At 38.2% G+C, this 22,821-nt stretch overlaps 1 protein-coding gene across 4 annotated transcripts in view; it reads right to left on the bottom strand.

The window, feature by feature from the left end:
- NELL1 (neural EGFL like 1) overlaps nt 1-22,821 on the bottom strand; it is a 240,310-nt gene that overhangs the window by 5,164 nt on the left and 212,325 nt on the right. For 2 of the 4 annotated variants that reach the window (XM_032444974.1, XM_015863431.2), the window contains exons 16-18: nt 13,045-13,185; nt 5,641-5,834; nt 741-917 (exon numbers count right to left, since the gene is read on the bottom strand). In XM_032444974.1, coding sequence (XP_032300865.1) covers nt 741-917; nt 5,641-5,834; nt 13,045-13,185 — 512 coding nt within the window. The remainder of the gene's footprint in view (nt 1-740; nt 918-5,640; nt 5,835-13,044; nt 13,186-22,821) is intronic. The other 2 variants (XM_032444975.1, XM_032444976.1) reach the window with 2 other exon arrangements.

Genomic DNA, 22,821 nt, shown 5'->3' with positions numbered 1-22,821 from the left:
TTACTGCATCTCTGTCTTTCATTTTAATACTAAAATTAGGCAAAGAAATGCTGACTACAAACACAGTACCCCCCGTAAAGCGCATCATGTTTTGTATTTGCCATTGCTACTGAGGATGTTTCAGTTTCTAGCTGTTCTTTTACAAATATTATAAACATCTTAGAATACAAAATAGAACACTTACTGCTGTACATTATAGATGATTATCACTTAATGGTAAGTTAGCTTTGAATGTAATTTGTTTCCTGATGCTCAGACAACTCTTGATTAATATCATATGTGAAAACAATGTTATACAGACAGCTATAAATGGAAAACCGATCATTTTAATGAAGTTCACTGCTGCAGCAATTAGTATATCTCTGCAAAAATAAAGCTTTAGGGAAATAATCTACAGTGCCTAATGAGAAAGGAAGCACTCTTTGTTTTCCATGTTTGTCTAGCAATTTTGTTTTGCTTTATTCCATCTTTTCTTGGTTAATTTTTTGCTAATTCACCATGTGGCACTGGCACTTCAATTTTCCAGCATCTGCTGAGTTAAAAATGCACTGTTCATTCTGATAAGACAAGTAGACCAGCTGATGTAATTAAAAGCTGAAAGTCCTCCAACCGAATCCATCACATGCAATGTGAAATAACTTTAAACAAATGATTTAAAGACCAGATGACCTTATAAAAGTGGGCTTTGCTAGAAATTCCAATCATTATTCTTGCTCCCCTCCAAAATGCTTTACCCATACCAGGCAACGACACTGCTGACAGCTGTAGGTCCAGTTGTCCCCGCTGCGGTAGAGCTTGTGCCCAGTTTGGTCAAGGCACTGGCTGGTGACGCGAGTGTCACACTCCGGGCAGCAGAAGAGATCGGCGCTGGGGTTCTCACAGTCACAAGCTGTTCTCCGGCAGAATATTTTCCCATCCTGCAAGGATATATTGCCCCAATGTCAACCACAAACTACCAGACAGCAACATCTGATGTTAAAGGCAGTCCCTTTAACTTTGTAGGAATATGATGTAGCAAAATCACAGTGGCACTTAATCGTTCTATACTGCGAACTCATAACTGGCTCTATTCCACATCTGAACCCATGAGCTTAAAGTTAAATGAACTACAAACTATCAGCAACCACAATAACTCTTTCCATGTATTAAAGATAGCTTGTTTCCCACAGGCTCTCCAAAATATGGTTTTGCTAAATATTTACATAACGTATTGGATGGCACATTTCGTTAAAGACCATTAAACAGAATTGTTTGGGATAAACAAAAGATTAGATTCTACATCCAAAATGGATATAGACTCTTTGCATCAGAGAAAGAAAAAAACACATTGATTTTAATTCTAAAAAATTAAAATTGGAGGAATTTTGTTTGAAATTATACTGTTTACTCTAGGTGAGCCAACATACTGATATGCCACATGTAGACTTGGAGCTGAAATCATAGTTAGCAGTGAGACTACTGAAAAGTTTTGACATCAAATTCTTTTGTGTTTAATGCTGATTATCGGATTACTCCCTTATTCAAGCAATCCTCACCTGCAGTCAATCTGAAGTTAGTGCTGAGGCATGAACAAAACTATAGTCTGCTTTGAATCACATCTGCACAATTTGCAAAAGAACTACACTCATTTCACTGGAGCTTTTCCATATTGCTATCAGAACCTTGTTCAGAGTTGGTAAACCTGTACCTAATGTAAGTGGGACACATTTTTTCATTGCCATCAAATAAAGGGATACCTATCAAAGCAAGAAAATATTTTTCCTCTTGATTCTTTCCATAAGTGACTACTAAAAAGAGGCACAGCAGCCCTGTAGGAATCTGTTTGCATCATGTTTTTAAGCAAATCCAGGCCACAATGCAACATGTAGAAAATCAGCATCAGGTAATCATAATGTCCCCACCAGGCAGTGTCACCAATATATTTCATGGTATTTTTGGACTGATAAGCACATTGCTTTCTGTTGTAAGAAGAATTAAACTGGCCTGTTATGCCTATTAAGGAAAGATAAGAGAACTCAGGATTACAGAAATGTAGAAAACATACCAGCTCAGCATGGTTCTGAAGTGCTTTCAATAGCCACAGGGCATACGACTAGATTGCCCCATTGGCTTTGCATCAAATTAAGGTAACTGAGAATTCTGTGCTTGTGGCTGATTTGTCACTTTAGCCACAGGAGAAAGAATTAACAATCTTTGTTTTCCCTGGTTCTAGTAGTTGGAGTAAATCAGAAGTAAGGAATATGGTTCATGGCTCAGTTCTTTGCCTGCTCCTACTGGCCATATGCAAGACAGGGAATTAAGCGTTTCCCCCTCAAAGACAAAGTTGTCCTCCCATTTTGGCGAGTGGTGAAAGAGAACTGAAAACCTTCTTTAGTGGAGAGTTATGACCAAATCTCTGTCCTCACAAGTGGAAAAGGGGGACTGACTCCACCTCTTGCCAACAGCAGGCATCAGGTTCCAGGTGAGCTGTGCCAGGTGCTTTGGCAGCCTAGTGCCACCAACTACAGCGCTCTGTCTCCTCTTCATAATGGAGTGCTGATAAATAATGATTAGCAACTACCTGTCTGCTTGAGCCCACTTTACTTTCTAAGCTCTCAAGATTATTTTTCAAATTCCTCTTTCATCTGGTGACAGCAATGGTAGTTATCCACTACTCTGAGCTACCACGCTCCCACCTCTGGGGAGTAGCTAACCTTTTAGTTTGCCTTCACTCTCTGTATTTCAGAACACTGACAAGACATGATAATTTTGCCAGAGACCTTTTGGTAATCACTGCTACTGTCCTTATTCTTTAAGCATCTGTGTTTTATCTAGAATCTCATTAAGTTCTATGCCTTTCAAAAAGTGTTTTTATTCCTATGCTGCAATAACATAAAGCCTCTTAAGCTATAGCACTGTACTCGCATCTTTGGAGGTCTGCACAAGAATTATGGGTTTTGATAGGAAGAATTAAGAATAATAGAAAAAAAAATAACTTATTTCCTTTTGATGGGCTAATGACATTTAGCATCTTATTAATATCTCTTCCTCTTTGCTTTTCTTACGGTTCTATAGGCTTCGTAAGTGTCAGTGCTATGAACACAAAAATGCTCTTAACAAAGAAAAGCTGACTTGCAAAGGAATCGTTGGAAGGGGTGACTCAATTTTCCTCAGGAGCCCAAAGCCAATGGGACATAAGTAAGAACTGAAGAAACCAGACCACCATGCTGTTTTCACCATCAGGAACACATTTCACCTGGGCAGTGTTCCCAGTGCTATGCTTATCTCCCAGACTTCTTTTGCATCGGGAATGAAGGGTTGTCTGAATTAGGGGACTGACACAAAAACTCACATATAGCCTGACACACAATCAGGCATATGTTTATTTACAGCAGAGGGGAACTCCTGAACAGTAGTTCAGGAAGATACTTGTAGAGGATGTATCAAACACACTTAGGGTGCTACATTAATTATACAGTCAACTAATTATTTTTTAAGAGCTTATGGCTTTATAAACTTTGTCCTAGTTTGAAGATACTAGGTGTGATGAAACATTGGAATAACCTCTCTGCTTTGGAATACAACTGAAGTAATACAACTTCTCCTATTTGATATTATTCTACTCCACAAATAATCTTACCTAAAGAACTTCAAAGTAAAGTTTGCTATCTGGTTTCCTTTGTACTGGATTCTGTGTCAAATTATTTTCAAGACAGGATCCATGCATTCCAGTTGCTGCACAAAACATATCCCTCTCTACAATAAGTTTAACAAAAGAAAATCCAAATGAAAGCATATTACTTTCAAGCCGAAACTCTGATTTGTTTCCTAGAGAAAACAGACAAATAGGATCATTTTAAAGTCAGAGTAAGAAGTACAAAGAATGATTTAGTTATACTCTGCCCTTCTCCTCACTGAAAACAGAGCAAGCTGCACAAAGGTCAATCAGGACCAGCTCTCTGTGCAACTGCACTGAAATGGTAAAGCCCTTTAGTAGGTTTGGAGAGTCATCTGGTGTACTGGAAGCAATCACAATCTATAAAATATGTCTCAAAAACAGATTTCAATAGATACTGAGTGAAGGCTCTTTTCTGCTTGGGATATGATGGAGAAGAGCTCTCCCTGCTCTACAGACAAGAATTTGGCTCTTGAAACAAGGCAGTTATTGGCATGAAATAAAATGCAAATGTTAATTCACAGAGAAAAAAAGACTAAAAAATGGGAAAGATATAAAGGAAGAGTCACAGCAAAAAGCACTGCCAAGCCTGGTTTAAAAGATCTATGCACTAGTCAATCATTTCACGTATTTTCATATACTAATAACGGCATTCAACATAAGAAATAAGAGCAGTGAGAAATGGCAAAGGAAACAAATTACAGGCAATCTAAAATAGGAACAGTAATAGTTATAATTCTGCAAAGGCAGACCAGATGTCTTCACATGTATTAAACTGTTTACTCTATTGACTAGGAATCCTTTCATAAGCCAGCCTGTTCCCCAAGATTACAATAAAACCTTGATGTGTATTCAGTGGAGTTGTATACTTTAGCTTCTGAAGGGAGGAGTTTTAGGGAGCTCGAGGCTACTTGAAATAAAAAATATAGCAACTAACAAGAATATATTTCCATCTGAGCCCAAAACAACAGGGTAGTTTGTGGGCTCTATTCACTCTAAAGTCTTCATTTTCCCTTCTGGTATCCTGCTGCAATATAGACATGATGAAGCTTTCAGTTTCTTGTAATGTCAACATAACTTTTCATCCCTCAGCCCCTCCACACTCTCTGGTGTTTCTATGGCACACAAGCATTAAGACACAAGGATAGACAGGTCACTTCTCATTCTTTATGTTCAGCATGTCACAGTAGCCAGAATTTCATTTTAATTATGTAAGGGCCTATAGTGTTTCAGCAGTATCTAAGCAGAGCTTTACCAGTGCTATGAACATATCAGGTCAAAGTGGCCATGAAAGATTTACCATTCCTCAGACTGGTGCAATTCTACAGTTCTACTAAATGTTAGGGCGCATTTCAGTAGCAGTGCCACTCTTTAAAATAAAGACAAAAAATGGTTCTGTTAACTCTCAAGTAGATATATGATATATATGATATCTTTGGCTTCTCCAAAGGTGCAAAGAGTGCTGCACTGCTCAAGTGGGAAAACTGCCAACACAGCCAAGCTGGGATGCAAAGGAGAATGATGGCCTCTCTCCTCTCCACTTGAGAAAATGAAATAAGTGCTTAATGGCAAGTCCCCTAGTCATTCCTTCTTAGCTAGTTAATTCGCATGTATTCAGGCCAAAGAGAAACACAACTGATGAATACTGAAAGATGCATATTCACATGAAACAGAAGGTGAAAGCCCTTTTTAGCATCCATAGTAAGCCGATCACCTGCACATCCCATTGAAGGATCACCAGATCCCCATGAAGGCCTGCCCTAAATAGTTCCAGCCCATAGGATGTCAAGCTAGAAAGGTTAGTCACTATTCAGCTGCAGCTAGTTTTGCACAATAAGGAAAAAAAAAGTCAGCCCCAAGATTTCCCAGTGACAGCTTCAGTGCTCACAGCCAATCTTACCTTCTGTCCCAGCATCATAGGCTCAGAACTAGCATTTTGCCAGCACCAGTGGCATTGCAATATGGGGTTTCTGACATGATCTCACCTTGCAGGAACAAACGGAGCATCTGTCCTCCCTCAGGGTCCACACCTGCCCATTCCGCTTGAAGCCACCTTCATGGAGACAGTCTCCAGTGCAAGATGGTCCAGATGGACAAAGGCAGTCGAATCCTCCTGCCAGGTTCACGCAGGCTGAATCATTCCAACAGGTGTGGGTCTTTAAGGCACACTCATCAATATCTGCAAGACAGAAGATTTATAATGCTTTGGGCATGCTTTTCCACAGGGCGAATGTTATTCCAATATTAAGAAATTACTGAATTTTCACTGGTGGAAAAGAATAACTTCTTTCTGTTATCTTCTACATATGTTTGACATTCAACACTTTCACAACTTATTCATTAGTGTTCATGTTGATTCTACAAGGAATTCTTAAACTCTCTCTAATAGACTTAACTGTAAATGCTGAGACCAATATAGCTAGTGGAACTACCTATCACTGATCACTGATCTGCCTTCAGATAAAGGCGTATTATGATTTTCCAGTGACTTAGGAATAAGTCTGTTGTCTACTCTGTTCTGGATTTTACACCAAAATAGTAGAGCACTATTCTCCATAAGCTCCAAGCATGATCAGTGCAGGAATAGCATGATTTAGCAATGACACAAAGAAGAAGAAAGTACTCCCACTAAGAGAAACTGAAACTTGTTCACTGTTTTAGCAGAGCCACAGTATGTAAGTAAAAGCCATGAAGAGTGACATGAAGAGAGGTATGAATAAATTGGTATGGAAGGAACTATATTCATACGGCTACACTAAGACTAAAAATACTTTTTAAAATACCATTTTCCTTTCAGTAGACTTTGTATTGTCTTATTTTTGTCAAAGAAAAAGGCATAGGTGCAGCACTCACTTGGTCTCTGTTGACCTCAACAGGCAATATAAAATTGTCAATATACTCTATGCCATATTAAGGGCTTTTTGAGCTGCATATCTACAGTATGCAGTGGGATCACAGTGCAGATTAGAAGGGTATCTTTCACAGTTGAAAATGGAAAGGATTTCGCAGTTGAACATAAAGCAATATTGCCTATGCAGCTCCATGTAATTTCTTTACTTAGGACACAGAAAACTTATTCTGCTTCCATATAATTTAACAGATTTATGGAAAGCCAGATGTTAGCAATTATCAAAACTAACATTATTCATATTCTCAGTGGTGACGACCTGTTCATACTGCACAACTTAATGCGTTATATACATCCAAAAGGGAAGAACACCCAATTTACACACTGCTGCTTCTTTCGGTTCAGCACAAATAAAAAGGATGCCCCTATTAAGAGAGGTCCAGCCTGGTAAATGCGACATTATTGACAAAGAAACCAACCAAGCAAAGCTGAGTAACACAACATGAACATAAATTCCTAATTGCTTGTGGTTGTTTTTTTTTTCTTTCTTGATACAAATGATGGTTTCTTATTATTATACGGCATTTATTATTTAAAACTTTTAGCTATTAATCAAATATAAAAGGCTTGGACACTGCTCTCATTTCCAGCTGAACTTTTAATGGAGCTAATTTTCTGAGAACATCCCTCTGGCATTTTTGTTTCTTGTCACAAATTACATTTCTAAAAGTCTGAACAAACAGTCAGCAGCATTCCCAGGAACTTGAGGGAAATAAGTCATAAAGTCTCTGTATTTTTGTTCTTTCTTTCTGCAAGCCAAAAAGGGAAAAAATGGGGGGTGGGGAGGGAACACACACGCACAAAAAACCACTGACAAATGATTCCATATTTTTAGCTCCTATTTAGCATAACCAAGTCATTTCACATAATGGAGATCACATGGTATTGCTGACATTGATGTGAGATCAGCATGTACATCGCTGTGTAGAAAATGGAAGAAAACAGCCATATTTACTGTGACATTTCACAATTGGAATTTGTGTGTCAACGTAGCTGTTGAGAATTCAGCATAGTTTAAAATTCTGAACATGTCCAAAACAATCTTCTAATGAATATGAAAATTGTATGATAAGGCTCTTGCATATAGATTATTTTTATATTATTCAAATCCTTGCTCAGCTCAAATTCCCAATGCTCCCATCAAGTTCCATTTGCTGGTTTCAGAAAATACTGGCCCACAACTTCAACACACAACAACGCACAAGGCAAAACTGTACACAAATATCACTGCCCATCATAACAACACCAAGCAAAAGGTGAAACACTCATCTCTAAAACTAAGCAGTGTTTAAGAACAGACAAGCAAATGCACAAAACAACAAGGAGAATCCCTAGTCTTTCTATGTAACTCAAGAACAAGACATCTGTATTGAATTCTGCAGGAATCAGTTCTTCCATACAGTCTATCAATGTGTGAATACAATTTCACTTTCCTCTATTTATTCAAACCTAGAGTATGGTTTTGCAAGATTACCTGTTATATTGAGATCACCTGCTGCATAAACTACTAATTAACACACATTAAAAGGGCAGAGCTTTATTTCTCCACTGAACAGCTTCTTTTCAAAAGTGAAGAGTGCAAGAACAGAACAGCACTGACTATAAACAGAGAGTTGTTTATACAGCTAGCCTGCTATTTTATATCAGCAATATATCACCAACACCAAAGTGACTGCTGCTAAGACTTGCCACCTCAAACATTGTACAGGGCTATTGTAAAACAGATTGAGATCTTCACTCTTCAAATACTTTAAATGTATGCTTCTCCACACAAGCACACAACAGAAGTACCCAATAGATATTTTAGCTATAATGCAACTAGTCCTTTTGTGTGGATGGGAAAAAAAAGAAAAGCCACGCAAGACACAAGACATGCTCATTTCTTAATATGCTTTTGAAGTACATAAATATAGCCTGGTAACATGGGCATACAAGAAAGCAGAATCAAAATGAAATAGAATAATCCCCTGAGATGCAATTTCCTTTTCCATCCTTTTTGGCTGTAACGAGAAGTAATTTGCCTCAGATATTATGAGAGGTCCCACAGACATTGGATTTGAATGGGTAGAAGACAAGCATGACTGTACATATCAACACAAGTTCATTAACTTGGTTTCACTGAAATTTCAAACCAGTCCCCAGCCACTCCATTTCTTAGCTTTTCAAGCTATTCAGGTTTTAATGGTATAACTTTCCTATAGCATCTTAATAAATGTGTGCAAGCATGTCATGCAGTGAGGTGCTCTGTAATATCATGATAAGTTGCTGCAGAAAAAAGAACCCTACTAATATGCTAATTCTAACTGTTATGCTACATTAAGCCATTACATATAATATTACGTGTAAAACGTATGTTGGACTCCCAAGCTAATGTGTTTACAAGTTAACTAAACACTGTTTTGACAAATCATTTTTCACATGCAATTTGTCACAAAATTACTTATTTCTCCTTCTAAAACAAAAATAAGTGACTTGGATTCAGCTCTGAAAAATCACTAAACAGACACATTCTTTTCACTAGAAAACATTTTATGATGGTGTTTGTATTCTATAGAGATATAATGGGCTACTAAAGAACATCGTATAGTAAATTAGATTCAGAATGTAGGATTTACTAATGCTTTCTAGAAGTATAGAAACTACTAAGCACAATTGTCTTAAAGATGTAAAACCCAAATTTCTCACAGTACGCAAGAATCAGAATTTACTAAGTGGGAAGTAAGCAAGATTGTTTTTGTCTTGCAGCACAAAATTAACAGATAGAGACTAATATCATGAGCTGCATGCTCTATGAGCAGAGTGGAGTTCAAGAGTTGATCCTGGATATTCTGTATATATAAACCTTTCTGTCCACATTCCACTTCTCTAATGGTAGGAAAGCACTTCTCAGGCAGAGAGGAAAATTTCTGAAGGATGGGATGGATCTTGCTTTCTTATTGACAAGAAAGAGGGCACAATAAACAGAAAACAAACCTGCTTTTCCATTGATTTCAAACCTAGTTAAAAGAGAACACTGTAGCACAATGTGGAGCATACTAAAGCCTGCAGTGTGTAAAAGGAATCAGAAATTCAGTGCTCTGTGAACTGAATAATCCTCTACAGATGAGAATCAACTCTCATAAAGGGATATGGAGAGAGATGTGTATAGTTTACTTTAAATTGCTTCTACTTTTCAGCTTCAGATAGGAGTGAGCTTTGTGACACACTACTTCTCCTAAGCAAGCATTCTCTTTGACAGTTTTGCCCTTTTTTGGTTCTGATAATCTTCAAGGCTGACACTGAAAATTCTGTGTTGAGAGTTTATTCAATAATAACCAATTGCATTAGTAGTATTTGGCAACAGGTACTTAGTGCAGGGAAGCAGCAATGCACACCAGTTGCATCAGCATGATTACAGTGGATAGTAGTTAATATTGGGATAAGCTGCATCTTGACAAGGAACGCTCTATAAAGCATTTTGTTGGGGGTTTTTTAATCCTAAATTGTAGCAGAATTCATATTTAAAGAAAAAAAAAATGGAGAGAAGGGGAAAATGGAGGAAGGGGAGGAAGGAGAGGGAAAAGAACGTATTTTTATTGCAGAAGAGACTTTGGTAGCAACTTAGATATAGCAATTGTCTTTTGTCTGCAAGCGCTGTTCTAAATAACATAGTGTGAAAGGCCAGTGCGTCATAAAAATGATACTGCTGGAAATTAAATTACACTCTTAATTTGACTCTGCTCACCATCTCCTTACTAAGCTGATATCTTTTGTAAAAGCATGGCTGTGAAAATATATTCCCTTTTCCAAGTCATCTGTGTTGATATTTTAAGCAATAAGGAATTTAGTCAAGCTTGAAGAACCCTGGCCAAGTCAACCATCCCTTTGCCCAAGCTCTAGCACAATATTATGACCTTCCCCACCACATCTCCTGTTATCTCATAGGCAATGAAGTAAAGCTTTTAGGATCTCTGAGGTATCACAACACTCCCCAGATAGATACATATATGTATTTTAAGTGTTCTGCAAGCATTGCTGAGAACCTACAAACAATGACCAAGTGCCATCCCAAGAGGGGAAGTGGAGCCACCCCACACCAGCTGCCTGGGCATTGTGCTATGCACCACAGCTCAGTACTCCCTCTCACTAATTATTTTTCTTCTGTTATTATTTTACTGATGCAGCTTTTAACAATTTCATTTTTTATGTTCTCCTTTGCCTGCTTATTGTTCTCCAAGATCTGTCCTTCAGGAGGGAAGAAATGCTTCAAAACACACTGAAGGGCAACAGGCCAAATCCAGCTCAGATGCACACTAGGATTTCAGTAAAATACAATCCTAGGACAAAACGCTGTTGCTAAGCAAATGAACCCTCTTATTTGAAATAGAGAGTGACTCTGGCCTTGACCCTAAGTACTCCACTGTGCAAGTAAGCTCTGTAACATGACAAAAGCCAGTATTCAAGTAACTAAGTTGAAGCAAGAACGTGTGTTATTGTCTAGATGTCATTTTGACCAGTTCCTACTTGTGTTCTTAAATAAACTTCACATTTTGAAATCTCTTTGTTCATACGGATTAGCAAAGTCTTTCAATTCATTTCTAACTGCTTAAGAAGTGCAATGAAACAAAAGTAATGTTTACTCTCTTCATTACCAGTATCCTGCAGCAGTTCAGAAAAGTGACTTTGTTAAATAATGTCACTTCCTGTTTCACATTCTGTTTATAAGAGCACCTCACCTACCCAACTTTTCAGCAACTGAGCCTACCTATGGGCCATTCAAAACCACAGCCATGTCTGTGCATCTGTCTTTTAGAATCATGAAGGTTGGAAAAGACCCCTAGGATCATCAAGTCCAATGTCAACCCTTCTGAGTCTTGTATTTTCCAAGCAAGAAAACAGCTTCCTGAGGTCAGCCTGAAAAGAGATGGAGATCACCATGGCAGCAGCACAAGCACAAGCAGACACAAGGAATGCTGCAAATGCCCTTTATCTCCAATTTCCTAAGAGCTTTTCAAAGACTATTTCACATCACTTTGATTTCTGATAAAGTATTTTCACCATTGCTCTGCCCATCACTCATTCTGCAGTACTTAAATAAACCAGAGCAGAATTCTTAACATGTGAGAACCTGGTTAAGAATATATGACTTTCACGTGGTATTTAAGTCACAAAATGCTGTAAAGACTTGGGTTGCATTTGCTTCGCGTTGTTTTTTGTTAGTATAACTCAGCCACCCCAATCAAGTTCACTGCTGAAATGTTATCGTGCTCCCTGGTCAGCTTAGGACAATATATAAGAAGCTAATGTAGTTTGGCAGGGTAATCTACCAAATACTGTTTTTTGAAAACAAGTATTTTTCCTCCGCATTTTTAAACCACAATGTTATCTCATCCCAAGGACCCATTTCCCCTAATAGCTACAATTTGTAAAAAATTGAAAAGCGCGTTACAACCAGTTATAAATGCACATTAAAAAAAAATACGATTCTAACTTTTACTTTAATTGTGTACTTTAAATCTTAAGGAGAGCCCTTTGCACTTATGCATGATAAACAGGATTTAGTGCATTAAAAGAAAGTCTTCCACTGAAAACACAGAGAAGCAAAAATGCCTTAATTCCTAAGGAAGGACAGAGAATTAAGAGAAGTGCATCTGTACCTCAATAGCAGCTATAATGGGATCCTTGGCAAACCATTTTAAACACATCTGATAATATACAGAAATGATGTACAATTCTTTTGAGAATAAACAAACACCTAGAAAGATGGTTAAGCAGAGGTAGCTGCCTTCACTGCTTTATTACTTACTGCTGTATTACCGCTTACTTCTTGTGCTGGGACACAAAGTGTTATGAACATTCAAGGCACCAGATTGCGAGAACCAGCTCCAAATAAACCCTCGTGGAGCCTCATCCTTTGTCCTCCCACAGAAACAAATGATCACAGGAAGAACTGACAAACTCCTCCGCACCCTTTAAAAATTCCTCTCCCTTCATGCTCTCAGGGTGTTCTTCTCCAAATACGGTGCACAAAGTGCACGGTGCTATTTGCATAATGCCAAAAATAAAATGATGAAGATATGAAAGAATGCAAAAAAAAAAAAAATAATAAAGAAGAACATAACGAAGCGATAAGGACATGCACTGAGATCTGAAAGCTGAGGAGTATCTCTTTTTCTTCTGTGGGCCATTCTGCTCCCCAGACAGCCCACCCTCCCTTCAGGTTGTAAAGCAGCTTATTATGATAAATGGCAAAGCATACTAAGTCACATACTGGATCTCCGAGTGCCTCCCTCCTGTGATAACCGTGCAGAAATGTGATGCCTCTTAAACCAGCGCCCGCACCGCGTGGCTGGGGATGCTGACAAATGCGGACACACTTGCTTGCTTTCTCATTTTAGCCTTAAACACAGAAACTGTTAAGGACAGTGTCTCAGCAGTCACTTTATAACACCATGCAGAACGCAAGAAAAAAACAACCAGCACTATGCTGATCATTGCTTACCAACACAGGACTCCCCGGAAAGAGAATAGCTTCCATTGTCATGGAAACCGCTTCTGCACTCACAGTGGTACCACCCTGGGAGGTTAACACAGCGTGAATGGTTGTGACACTCAATGATCCCCTCTGCACACTCATCAATATCTGCCTCAGAGAAAAACACAAGCCATCCAGGAAATTAATTTCCTTTGACACCAATGCTTTAGGTTGTTTTTTTTTGTTTGTTTGTTTTGTTTTTGTTTTCATTTTTTAAAGTCTTCCTCGAATGGATCATGGTTTATCATGCTTCCAGACAACAGACACTTCAACATGACTGATGCGGCAGTAAAACAGAACAGCAGTACATAGTGGAATTTGAGACACATAAGACATTCATTCACAGCGCGTTTTGTTTAAAATGCAAAGCAAACATACAGAGATTTTGCTCTTTTTGTTGTTGATTTGAGTTTGGTTTGTTGGTTTAAAATCACAAGTTAGACTGCAAATGTAAAGCACTGTAGAGCAGGTTCTGGACTGGAAAGGCCTTTTCAAGCAACGCTCTTGCTGCACATATAAACTGCGTGTCCCAGAGCACCTTGGAAAGCGACAACCTTCTCTTTGGGATTGGTGTTCCCAGCACTCAGCTGCAATACTTTGCAGCTCCTTGTCACTCAGAGTGCCAAGACATCAAGACTCTTCGCAAACAAGAATTAATCATTTGTGTTTATCTGAACAAAACAAATACCTAGTGCTTGCATAACAGGCACAAAGAAAAGGCAGTCTGTGTTTCATCCGCAGTAACGCATTTAGCTGGAAGAGAATGACACCACACCAATAAGTCTAAAGTAATGAAAATATAGAGCAAGTTGAAAACCCTGCTGAGTTTCAGTAAATGTGTTTTTAAAATTTCCATAACATGGTTAATAGAGACCTTCTAATTGCTAGTAACCTTGGTTAATCATGCCTGGCACCTGGCTGCTTCTCCCCTTTGAGCATATTTCCAGCACATTTTGTAGGGTAGTAATTAAAATTAACAAATTAATTATATGTTAACCTTCTGGTAATTTAAGAAGCTGTTATATTTGATACCTCTTTTTAGCTCAGCCTTTTTGTTATTTTATTTAACGTTGGACAGTTTTCAGCTGGTACATTATCAACTAAAAAGAATCTCAAGTTATCCCTAAATATTATATATACTTTCAGACACTGAGGTTTTTCCTAGGCAACTGGCACACTGAAAATACAAACGAAGTGGCACACAACACACAACCTCTGTGAAATTATATTCTCAATCTACATTTAGTTCTGCAAACAAATACTGTCTGATCCTGATGCAAGACTGAGTTAAGGTTACTGAGTAACCACAGGGTGTAGTGTTTATCTCAATAAAAAAAAAACAAACGTACATCAATGCGGTTTCATTGACTGCAGGAAGTCACGCTGGCACACAACAAATTTGATTTGAATGAAATATCCTTCAATACAATTCCTTCTTTTTTTCCTCCTTTTTCTATGTTTTATAATCTCTCACTGCTACAACCTTTTCTGCACTCCCTTTATTTTACAGAAGCTAATTTTAGTGTTAAAACACTGAATAAATCTAGCTGTCCATCAGTGGCCAGTGCTGCTTGCAAACTCAGACACTTTCAATTCATTACAGTAAATGGTATTTACAACCATGATCTTTTCACATGTCAAGGCTGACAGAACAAGTTTAATCCTATTTGGAAAGTGAGTGACTTTGCTATTGCGGGTCAATTGTAAATGAATTCTTCTTGCTTCTTTTTCTTCCCCAGTGTCGAACCTGAGAATGTTCTCACTCAAAGACTGCTGCCATGGGGCAGTCCTGTGCTGGGGCTTTTCCAGTCAATTTTACATTTTTAACTTACAAAATCTATAGTTTTCCAGAACTTCATTTCTGAAGCTGAGCCCTTTGGAAAGTGCATCTGATTTAGGCTCATGCTATAGGAAATTAGTTGACTGGTAAATCACTTTTCATACTGTCTGCCAGGACACCAAAGCTGATCAGCAGCTTGCTTAACAGAAAAAGATGAGCACCCATGTTTGAGTCTCTGTAGGTTATGCCAATAAAGTAAAATATCATACCCAATGATCTCAAGACTACATGACTTTCATATGGCAGTACTCTGTCCATCAATAGCTTTCGGTCACTGAATTTTAGCAAGACACAAAACAATTTCTTAAGCCTGCAGAGATGGAAAAAAATGACAAGCTTTCAGTTATATTAATTCTTCCTGTATTCCTTGATATCTTACATGAGTGGAGTTCCACCAGCAGCGCCTTACCCATGCCAGGGACAGAAACAAATGTTGTGTCATATACTATGACACTAGTTCACTTAGTAGTTTGTTTCAGTCTGGAAGTGCTATGGTTTTGATGGCAGTTCTTTTCATTCAAGTTTTCTTACAACGTCCATGTAAAAGACATCTTGAACAAATCCTTCCATTGCCTGCTTGTACCTTATCTCTCTTATCTAACTGTCATTACCACAGAATTGTTAATGGTTCTGGCAACACTCCATTATAATGGCTTTGCAAAAGCTCCAAAATGGCACATTTTTGTATTGTATAGAAAAGGCACCAGTTGGTTTTAAATAAGCTTTCACAGGATGTTAATCCAGCCTGTTAAGGACAGCCCTGTAATTTTTACTTCTACCATCCCAACTTCTTGCACTATTCATAGAGGTACTTATGTATACAGGATAAATAGGATAATTTACCTCCAATAAAACACAGTGGTGTCAGACCTAGTGAAAAAGTAAAATTAAAATGATTCCTTTTTATTTTTTCCCCTAATATTTCATTGTATTTAAGTCACAGTGCGACAATACCGAGAACTATTAAGTGTGACACAATAGCTAACAATCTGCAGCATCCATGAGACAGAGGAGTTTTGTAATATGATCATCTGTTCATCACACTCTGTGGTACTCATTTTCATGCAAAAAATACATGTCTGTATCTTTAGTTCGCTGCTGATCAGGAGGCCTAATCAAGAAAGCCATGTACCAACAAGAAGGGGTTGCACAAGTCTCAGGCTTCCTGAATTAAAATCATACCCTGCCAGTTAACTCTGCTATCTACAGAGCACTACAACTCAGTATTCCACCTTACAGTGCATTTCTTCAACAGGAGAACACCAGAAAAATGCACCCAGCCAACTGCAGCGCACGTTCTGTGCACAACACACTCTTCCAGGAGACAGCATCAGTAAGAAAGAGATGTCACTGGCAGCACCAGCACACAACTGCCCTGCTGCAAAGAGTCATTGCAATGCTTCAGATCAACCCTGAAAGCACAGACTACTTTGGATGAGCAGAGATGAAAATGTGTCACGCTAAAGAAATCTCCCGCATGCCTAAACCAATGCAAACAAATCATAATCCTGCCGTTCTACATGAAATCATTTAAAGGCTGAATTTTATTCATTATTAACTCCTACACTGGCCATATGATTAACCCCACCTGAGTTTTGAGAGTTCTCTGCAGTCACCAAGAAGGCACTGTATTTATTTTTAAACACAGACAACACAAAGCAGTAATACATTGACAGTGCCCATCCTAGGAGTCTGCTACCTTTTCCCAGTCAGCAGTAGAAGATGCTACAACACTCCGACCTTGTCCTAGATTTACAGTCCAGCATGCCTAGAATACCAATGCCTGAGACACAGTACAGCAATTTAGTTGTTAAACAAATAGCAAATCACAATAACACAGAAAACTGTATGATTTACTTCTATTTGAATAATGACTCGTGGCTGCCACTCAGCCTCATGGGGCCAGTTATTAGGGCCACAGGGACGCTATAAGTCAGAAAGACATCTGAGCCATACTTATTGACACCTTCAGTAATCAATTTCCTGCCTCACCATTGAGATGATAGACTCTACTTCTGCCTGATGAAAGCCAGGAACAGGCTGTACAGGAAATCCTTCCTTGACATTTTGCCTCTTTTTTAATTACTTTCATTTTAACTCATTAGGAGACTGGGGGGGGGAGAACAGCACCAAATAACATAAATCTCCCCAGCAGTCATGGCTGTTTTCACAGACTGATTTTAATTGCACTATATTTATATTGGCCTTTGCAGTTCCTTCTCAGGCAGGAACAGTGTTGCCTCAGTAAATGGCACAGGTTCTAGTCTACTTTTCTATTTTAAGGACCCAGCTCTAAACTATAACACTTTGGATTTGTTGAGATAGTAAACACAACTCAAATTCAGGAATAATCAATCTCACAGAGCAATTTAATGACACAAAATGGCTGTCAGAGATTAAAGGTGCACCCTCCACTCATGATAATTAAAGAACAGCTGTAATATGCTCTATTTTGTAATGCTGGATTGGTGTTATCAAGATTTTTAATCATCTGAAACACAAGTGCAAATTTAGCATTATGACTTTAACAAGAAAAAAATGAAATTAAATCGATATCAGTATAATATAACACAGACCAGTGGTACCAGCAATTTTTAAGATTAATTCTTTTAATATATAACATCTAATTTACTCAAACTCATTTTTAATACATACGCCATGCTGATGTTTTTATCACTTTAGTGGATGTCTTTCTCATGCACTCTTATTTGTCTATTTGTATGCTAAACAGGCAGCATACTTGAATCTGCAGCCTACTGGACCCCAATGACACCAATAAATGTCACTTCACAACGGTGGAGCTGAAACAGGAGTTTTTGATTCCCATATTTAGGAACTGCTAAGTGACATGGGAAACAAAAACTGCATTCAGGCCGCTCAGTGATAAGCACGGCAGGGATATCTGAAGCTGGGTGAAGAACTATCTAATATTTAGCAATATCTTTCAGTTTCTGTCGCAAACAGGACTGTAATTATCACTTTACAAGCCAGAAACATACAGACTGACTTTGCAATTAGTAGGGGAAGTTTTAAACAGAAGCACAGGCTGTTTGTCAGATTTGAGGGTCAACATGCCTCTCCAACTATATAATCCTGAAAACAGAAGGGATTTTAAGCCAATAAGCATTTTATTTATTTGAGCTCTTCCCATATGTTGGAGGGATACTGCTATCATGCTTGATGTAGCTAGCTTAGATGGAAGAGAAAGAGTTCTAAACATTCAGTTCACCTACTACAACTACTGCTGAGCTGATGATTCCAGGAAAATTGTTCAGCCTGTTCGTACCTGCTGGAAATCACAGAATCAGAGAATGGCCTGGGTTGAAAAGGACCACAAAGATCATCCAGTTTCAAACCCCTGCTACATGCAGAGTCACCAACCACCAGACCAGGCTGCCTAGAGCCACATCCAGCCTGGCCTTCAATGCCTGCAGGGATGGAGCATCCACAACCACCTTGGGCAACCTGTTCCAGTGCATCACCACCTTCTGGGTGAAAAACTTCCTCCTATTATTTAACCTAAACCTCCTCTGTCTCAGTTTAAAACCATTCCCTCTTGTCCTATCACTGTTCCCCCTCGCAAACAGCCATTCCCCCTCCTGCCCCTTTAAGTACTGGAAGAAAATATCCCACAACCCTCAGGAATTCTCCTCTCATTTTCATGCTCTTCCTAATCATATCAGAGTACTTAGTCAGGACTCTGGGCTTATTCTTTTTCTCTCTATTTTTGCAGAAAGATGTAACAATTATGCATGATCTCCATCCTAAGGTCAACCATGTACACTTTGTCTGGTAACAGTTTTGTACAGAAAGCCAGACCATTAGTCAAATGGTATTTATTACATTTCTTTGTTTAGATCCTCTGCAGAAGAGAGCAGTCTCATGCACAATTTACAGGTGAGATGACTAAGATACACTGAACTGAGCAGAGGTGCCTAAAGCCAACACGTGAGATGCTCTTCAATTTTTAATTGCAGTCCAATTTCCTGGCTTTAAGGTTATCATTCTCTACACTCTAAAAAAAAACTCTTAAAAATCAGGTAGTGGTAAAGCCAATCTTCACTCCCATTATGGGATTAATTTTTCAAGAAATATTCAGTTTCTTTATCCCTGACTGCTAATTCATGTAAGTTAAGATAGTGGGATTGTATCTGCAGCTATTCCATAAAAAGCAGTTATTCAATATATTAGATATGCACACTAGAATACAATGAGAGAACAATATCAACAGGAGAGATCTTTCATGGCAGTAGCCCATAATCAATGAAACTCTCAGCACACAGAGAAATGCTTCCACAAAGTTAGGATTATGTAGACTTAATATATATATATATATTCAAATCTGTCCTTAATAGCACAGTACTTTTATGCGCAAAGCTGCTTAAAGCTAGTTCAAAGCACAAATGCTACACATTCAGATTCACTTAATGTTCAGTGATTGGTAAGACCATATTAAAAACATATTACAGATTGTGGGACTACACTTCAGTAAATCTGGATGGCAAAATACATTATGTACATGATAAAAAGATTAATCCATCAACCAAAATCAGAAGTCTTTTGGCAATTGATTTTGGCATACTGCAACTGAAGAGCTACAGATTCCTTGCCAACATCACAGAATTTGAGAAGAAGCACCTTATGGGGATTTTTGTTAAAACAAAATAGTTGATGTTCTGAAAAGGAACACTCACTCCAAATAAAATCACTGATATAATTTAGATGCAGGCTGCAGGGTTATTGCATCAGGGTTGCAAAAAATGAATGTACTTTCTTATGAAACAAAACTCTGACATACAGTATTCTCAAACAAACATACCCACCAGTGTACAGCATGGAAGGAATCATTCCAATGACATTAGCTACACCCACAGAGCTTCGTTGATGAGCTATTACTATCCAGTGCTAGCAGACTAATTTGTTTACAGTCTTTAGGTATATTATATGATGAATACATCACTCTATCTAGCACTGGAAATACTAAAGTTCAACATCAAAGAGCCATAGAAATACCTGTTATTTTATCTAGTACATCCTGTGACAGAAATGCTCCCTACCACATATTCTTCAGTGATTTGCCTCCTCCACTTCATTGGGAAACTTACATTGCAGGACCAACAGTCTTTTGATTAGTTTGAGCCCTTCCTTACTCAAAGGGTAAAATAACTCTTGCAAAAACAATCTCACTGCTAACAGGAAGCAGCAGCTGATGAGACAATGGTGAAAAGCACTTTTTGTTCACCATGGCTGGGTGGGGGAGTGTCAGCCACTCCCCTTAAAATTCTTCTCCAAGTACACATTACTGTACCAAAGGGTACAAGGAGCAAAGACAAATTGCAGGTTTAGATTATAATAGTATGTACGCCCTATAGCACTCCTGAGACTTCAGTAATAATGGAAAATATTCTCAATTAGTTTTCTTTAATCATAGAATGATTAATGGCTTCAGAAAAGCATTCTCATCCATACAGTTACAAACTCTCCCAAGGAAGCAAATCCCTAAACAAGGATTGTAAAAAGAGCTCTTGGGATCATAAATGGAGTAATGCAAAGCTCTCTGCATCCTTAATTAGGGGGGAAAAATGTTTCAGGATGGGTTGATCATTACAAAGCACATGGTAAAAACGCACACATTTGGAGAAGGCACTGACACAGTTTCATAAGGAGGGTGAAATCTGTGGTGGGTATTCCAGACAACACACTGAATTACAACAGCTATCATTCAACAGAAGGTGCCTGTCCACTCTGGAATATACACAGATTTATTTCAGTTAATAGGAAGGCTAAACAAAAAGATCCTTTATAACAAAAGACTGGGCAGAATCATTTAAAAGAAAGCAAAACTCTTTTCATCATGCTCATAATACAAGTAAAGGTGATTCTCTATTTCAGTCTGAACTTTCTCCAATCACACCACTACCCACGCATCCATCAACCCCCAAAGCAATTAAATTTACCCAGTTTCCTAACTCCGTCATAACACATGCATCATAAAAGAAAAGCAGTTTGCGTTGTGATTTCCCACGCACAGTTCAGTAAGTACATTGAGATGCATGGAAGAAGGGTCCTTTCCTGGACAAGTTTTTGGTTCCCATTGCAAAAAGAAGAGAGAAAATCAAAACTCTTGATACCCAAATGAACCAGCCACGTCAGGCACAGTTTTAAACATAACTGAAAAGAAAAAAGCATACCAGCAAGTATGAGAGCTCAGAGCTACGACAAGTAAAATCTTCCAGGTGAAAAACCTCAGCAAATCCCTGGGATTAAGAACTTCAGTCATTATTGCTACCCTCTTTTCAGATACTGCAATGAGTATTTCCAAACAAGTAAGAAGTGACTTGTTTCCTTAGCACAAAATGTTCACTTTGAAGACACACGCTCTTTCATTTTTTAATTACAGACTGAATTTATAACTTCACTAAACCATTAGTTGCAGACTTTGATCAGACCCAGTTTTCCCAGACTGGGTGCTGCTTCAGACATCAATAATTCCAATTAAACCAACTCTGAGATATGACTACATCATTTCTCTAAGCAATTAAAAATGTGCAACAGAAATAAGTCGAAAATCCTGAAAGAAAAGCCAGGGGAATCATCAAATGTTAATAATAATCATAAATACATCGCACTTCTATACCATCTTCCATCCTGTGATCTCAAAACATTTCCTAAGCATTATATAATATTACAGTATTTTGTGGGGGAAAATGTAAAATCATAACAAAATTTTGTTTGCAATTATCTTAAAGGGGTTTGATTTCTTCAGTACGAGAATAGCCTTCATTGCTTACTGTGTGAACATGGTTTAAAAACTTATTTATCAAAATTAGCTCTTTGTCCTCAATTTCATTGAATTGAATAAGTTCTGTTATACATTAGCTGCATGTAAATTGCTTTTCAACGGCACACCTAAAGTTAGGAATTTCTCATATAAATTGATCGCATTATAGGAACACCGCAACATAATCACAGAATGGCTTGGGTTCGAAGGGACCTGACGGATCATCACACTCCAACCCCCCTGCCATAGTCAGGGATGCCAACAACTGGATTTAGCACTTGACCAGGCTGCACAAGGCCCCATCCAACCTGGCCTTGAACACCTCCAGGGATGGGGCATCCACAGCCTCTCTGGGCAGCGCCTCACCATTCTCTCAGTGAAAACCTTCCCCCTGACATCTAATCCAAACCTTTAAGATGCCCCTGCACAACCACTCTACACAAAAAGTTGGCATGCTAAGTTACATTCAGTTGTATAAGAAAAATAATTTCAAACTTTGTGAAATCTCAAATGGCTACATGGTCTCAATATCTGAGTTTGGGGTTTTTGGAGGGCTTCAAAAACCCAATGAACCAAGCAAGCTGAGTAAATGGAAGCAACCTGGGATGTAACTGGTGCTACTATGCTGTGTTTGGTCTTGATAAAACTCTTCTGCATTTGTTTCATTGTAAGCAAAAATTTCTGATACTACAGAAATCTTTAGCAGCTCTTCAGTAAATACTTCCAATAGAATTGAAATTAATGAACGCACTGATACATTAATCATACAAAATGTTCTTGTTCTGCAAAGAGTTTCTAAATATGCATACAAACAGTCTGTTTCTCAATTTCACCAATAGTGAAATGGAGGTGGTTTATGACACATGGGATACCAGAATATCAGGAGTTTAAAAGAAGAAAAAATAAGCAAGCACTCCTGAGAGGAGCCGTCCTACATATATTTACATATTTAGGAGGAAGACTTTACTTATGAGTGAAAAATAAAAAAGTAATTGAAAACGAAGCACAGACATTGTCCGTGTAGGAAATATTTATATGTTTATTTCCTAAATGCATTAGGTACGTTCATTTTCACATAAAGACAGAGTGTTCCTTCCATGAAAACCATAGTGACCGAACACTG

The sequence above is a fragment of the Coturnix japonica genome, chromosome 5, assembly GCF_001577835.2.
Source record: "Coturnix japonica isolate 7356 chromosome 5, Coturnix japonica 2.1, whole genome shotgun sequence".
NCBI lineage: Eukaryota > Metazoa > Chordata > Aves > Galliformes > Phasianidae > Coturnix > Coturnix japonica.
The sequence above is the reverse complement of the archived record's forward strand: the minus strand, read 5'-3'. Positions and strand labels throughout refer to the sequence as shown.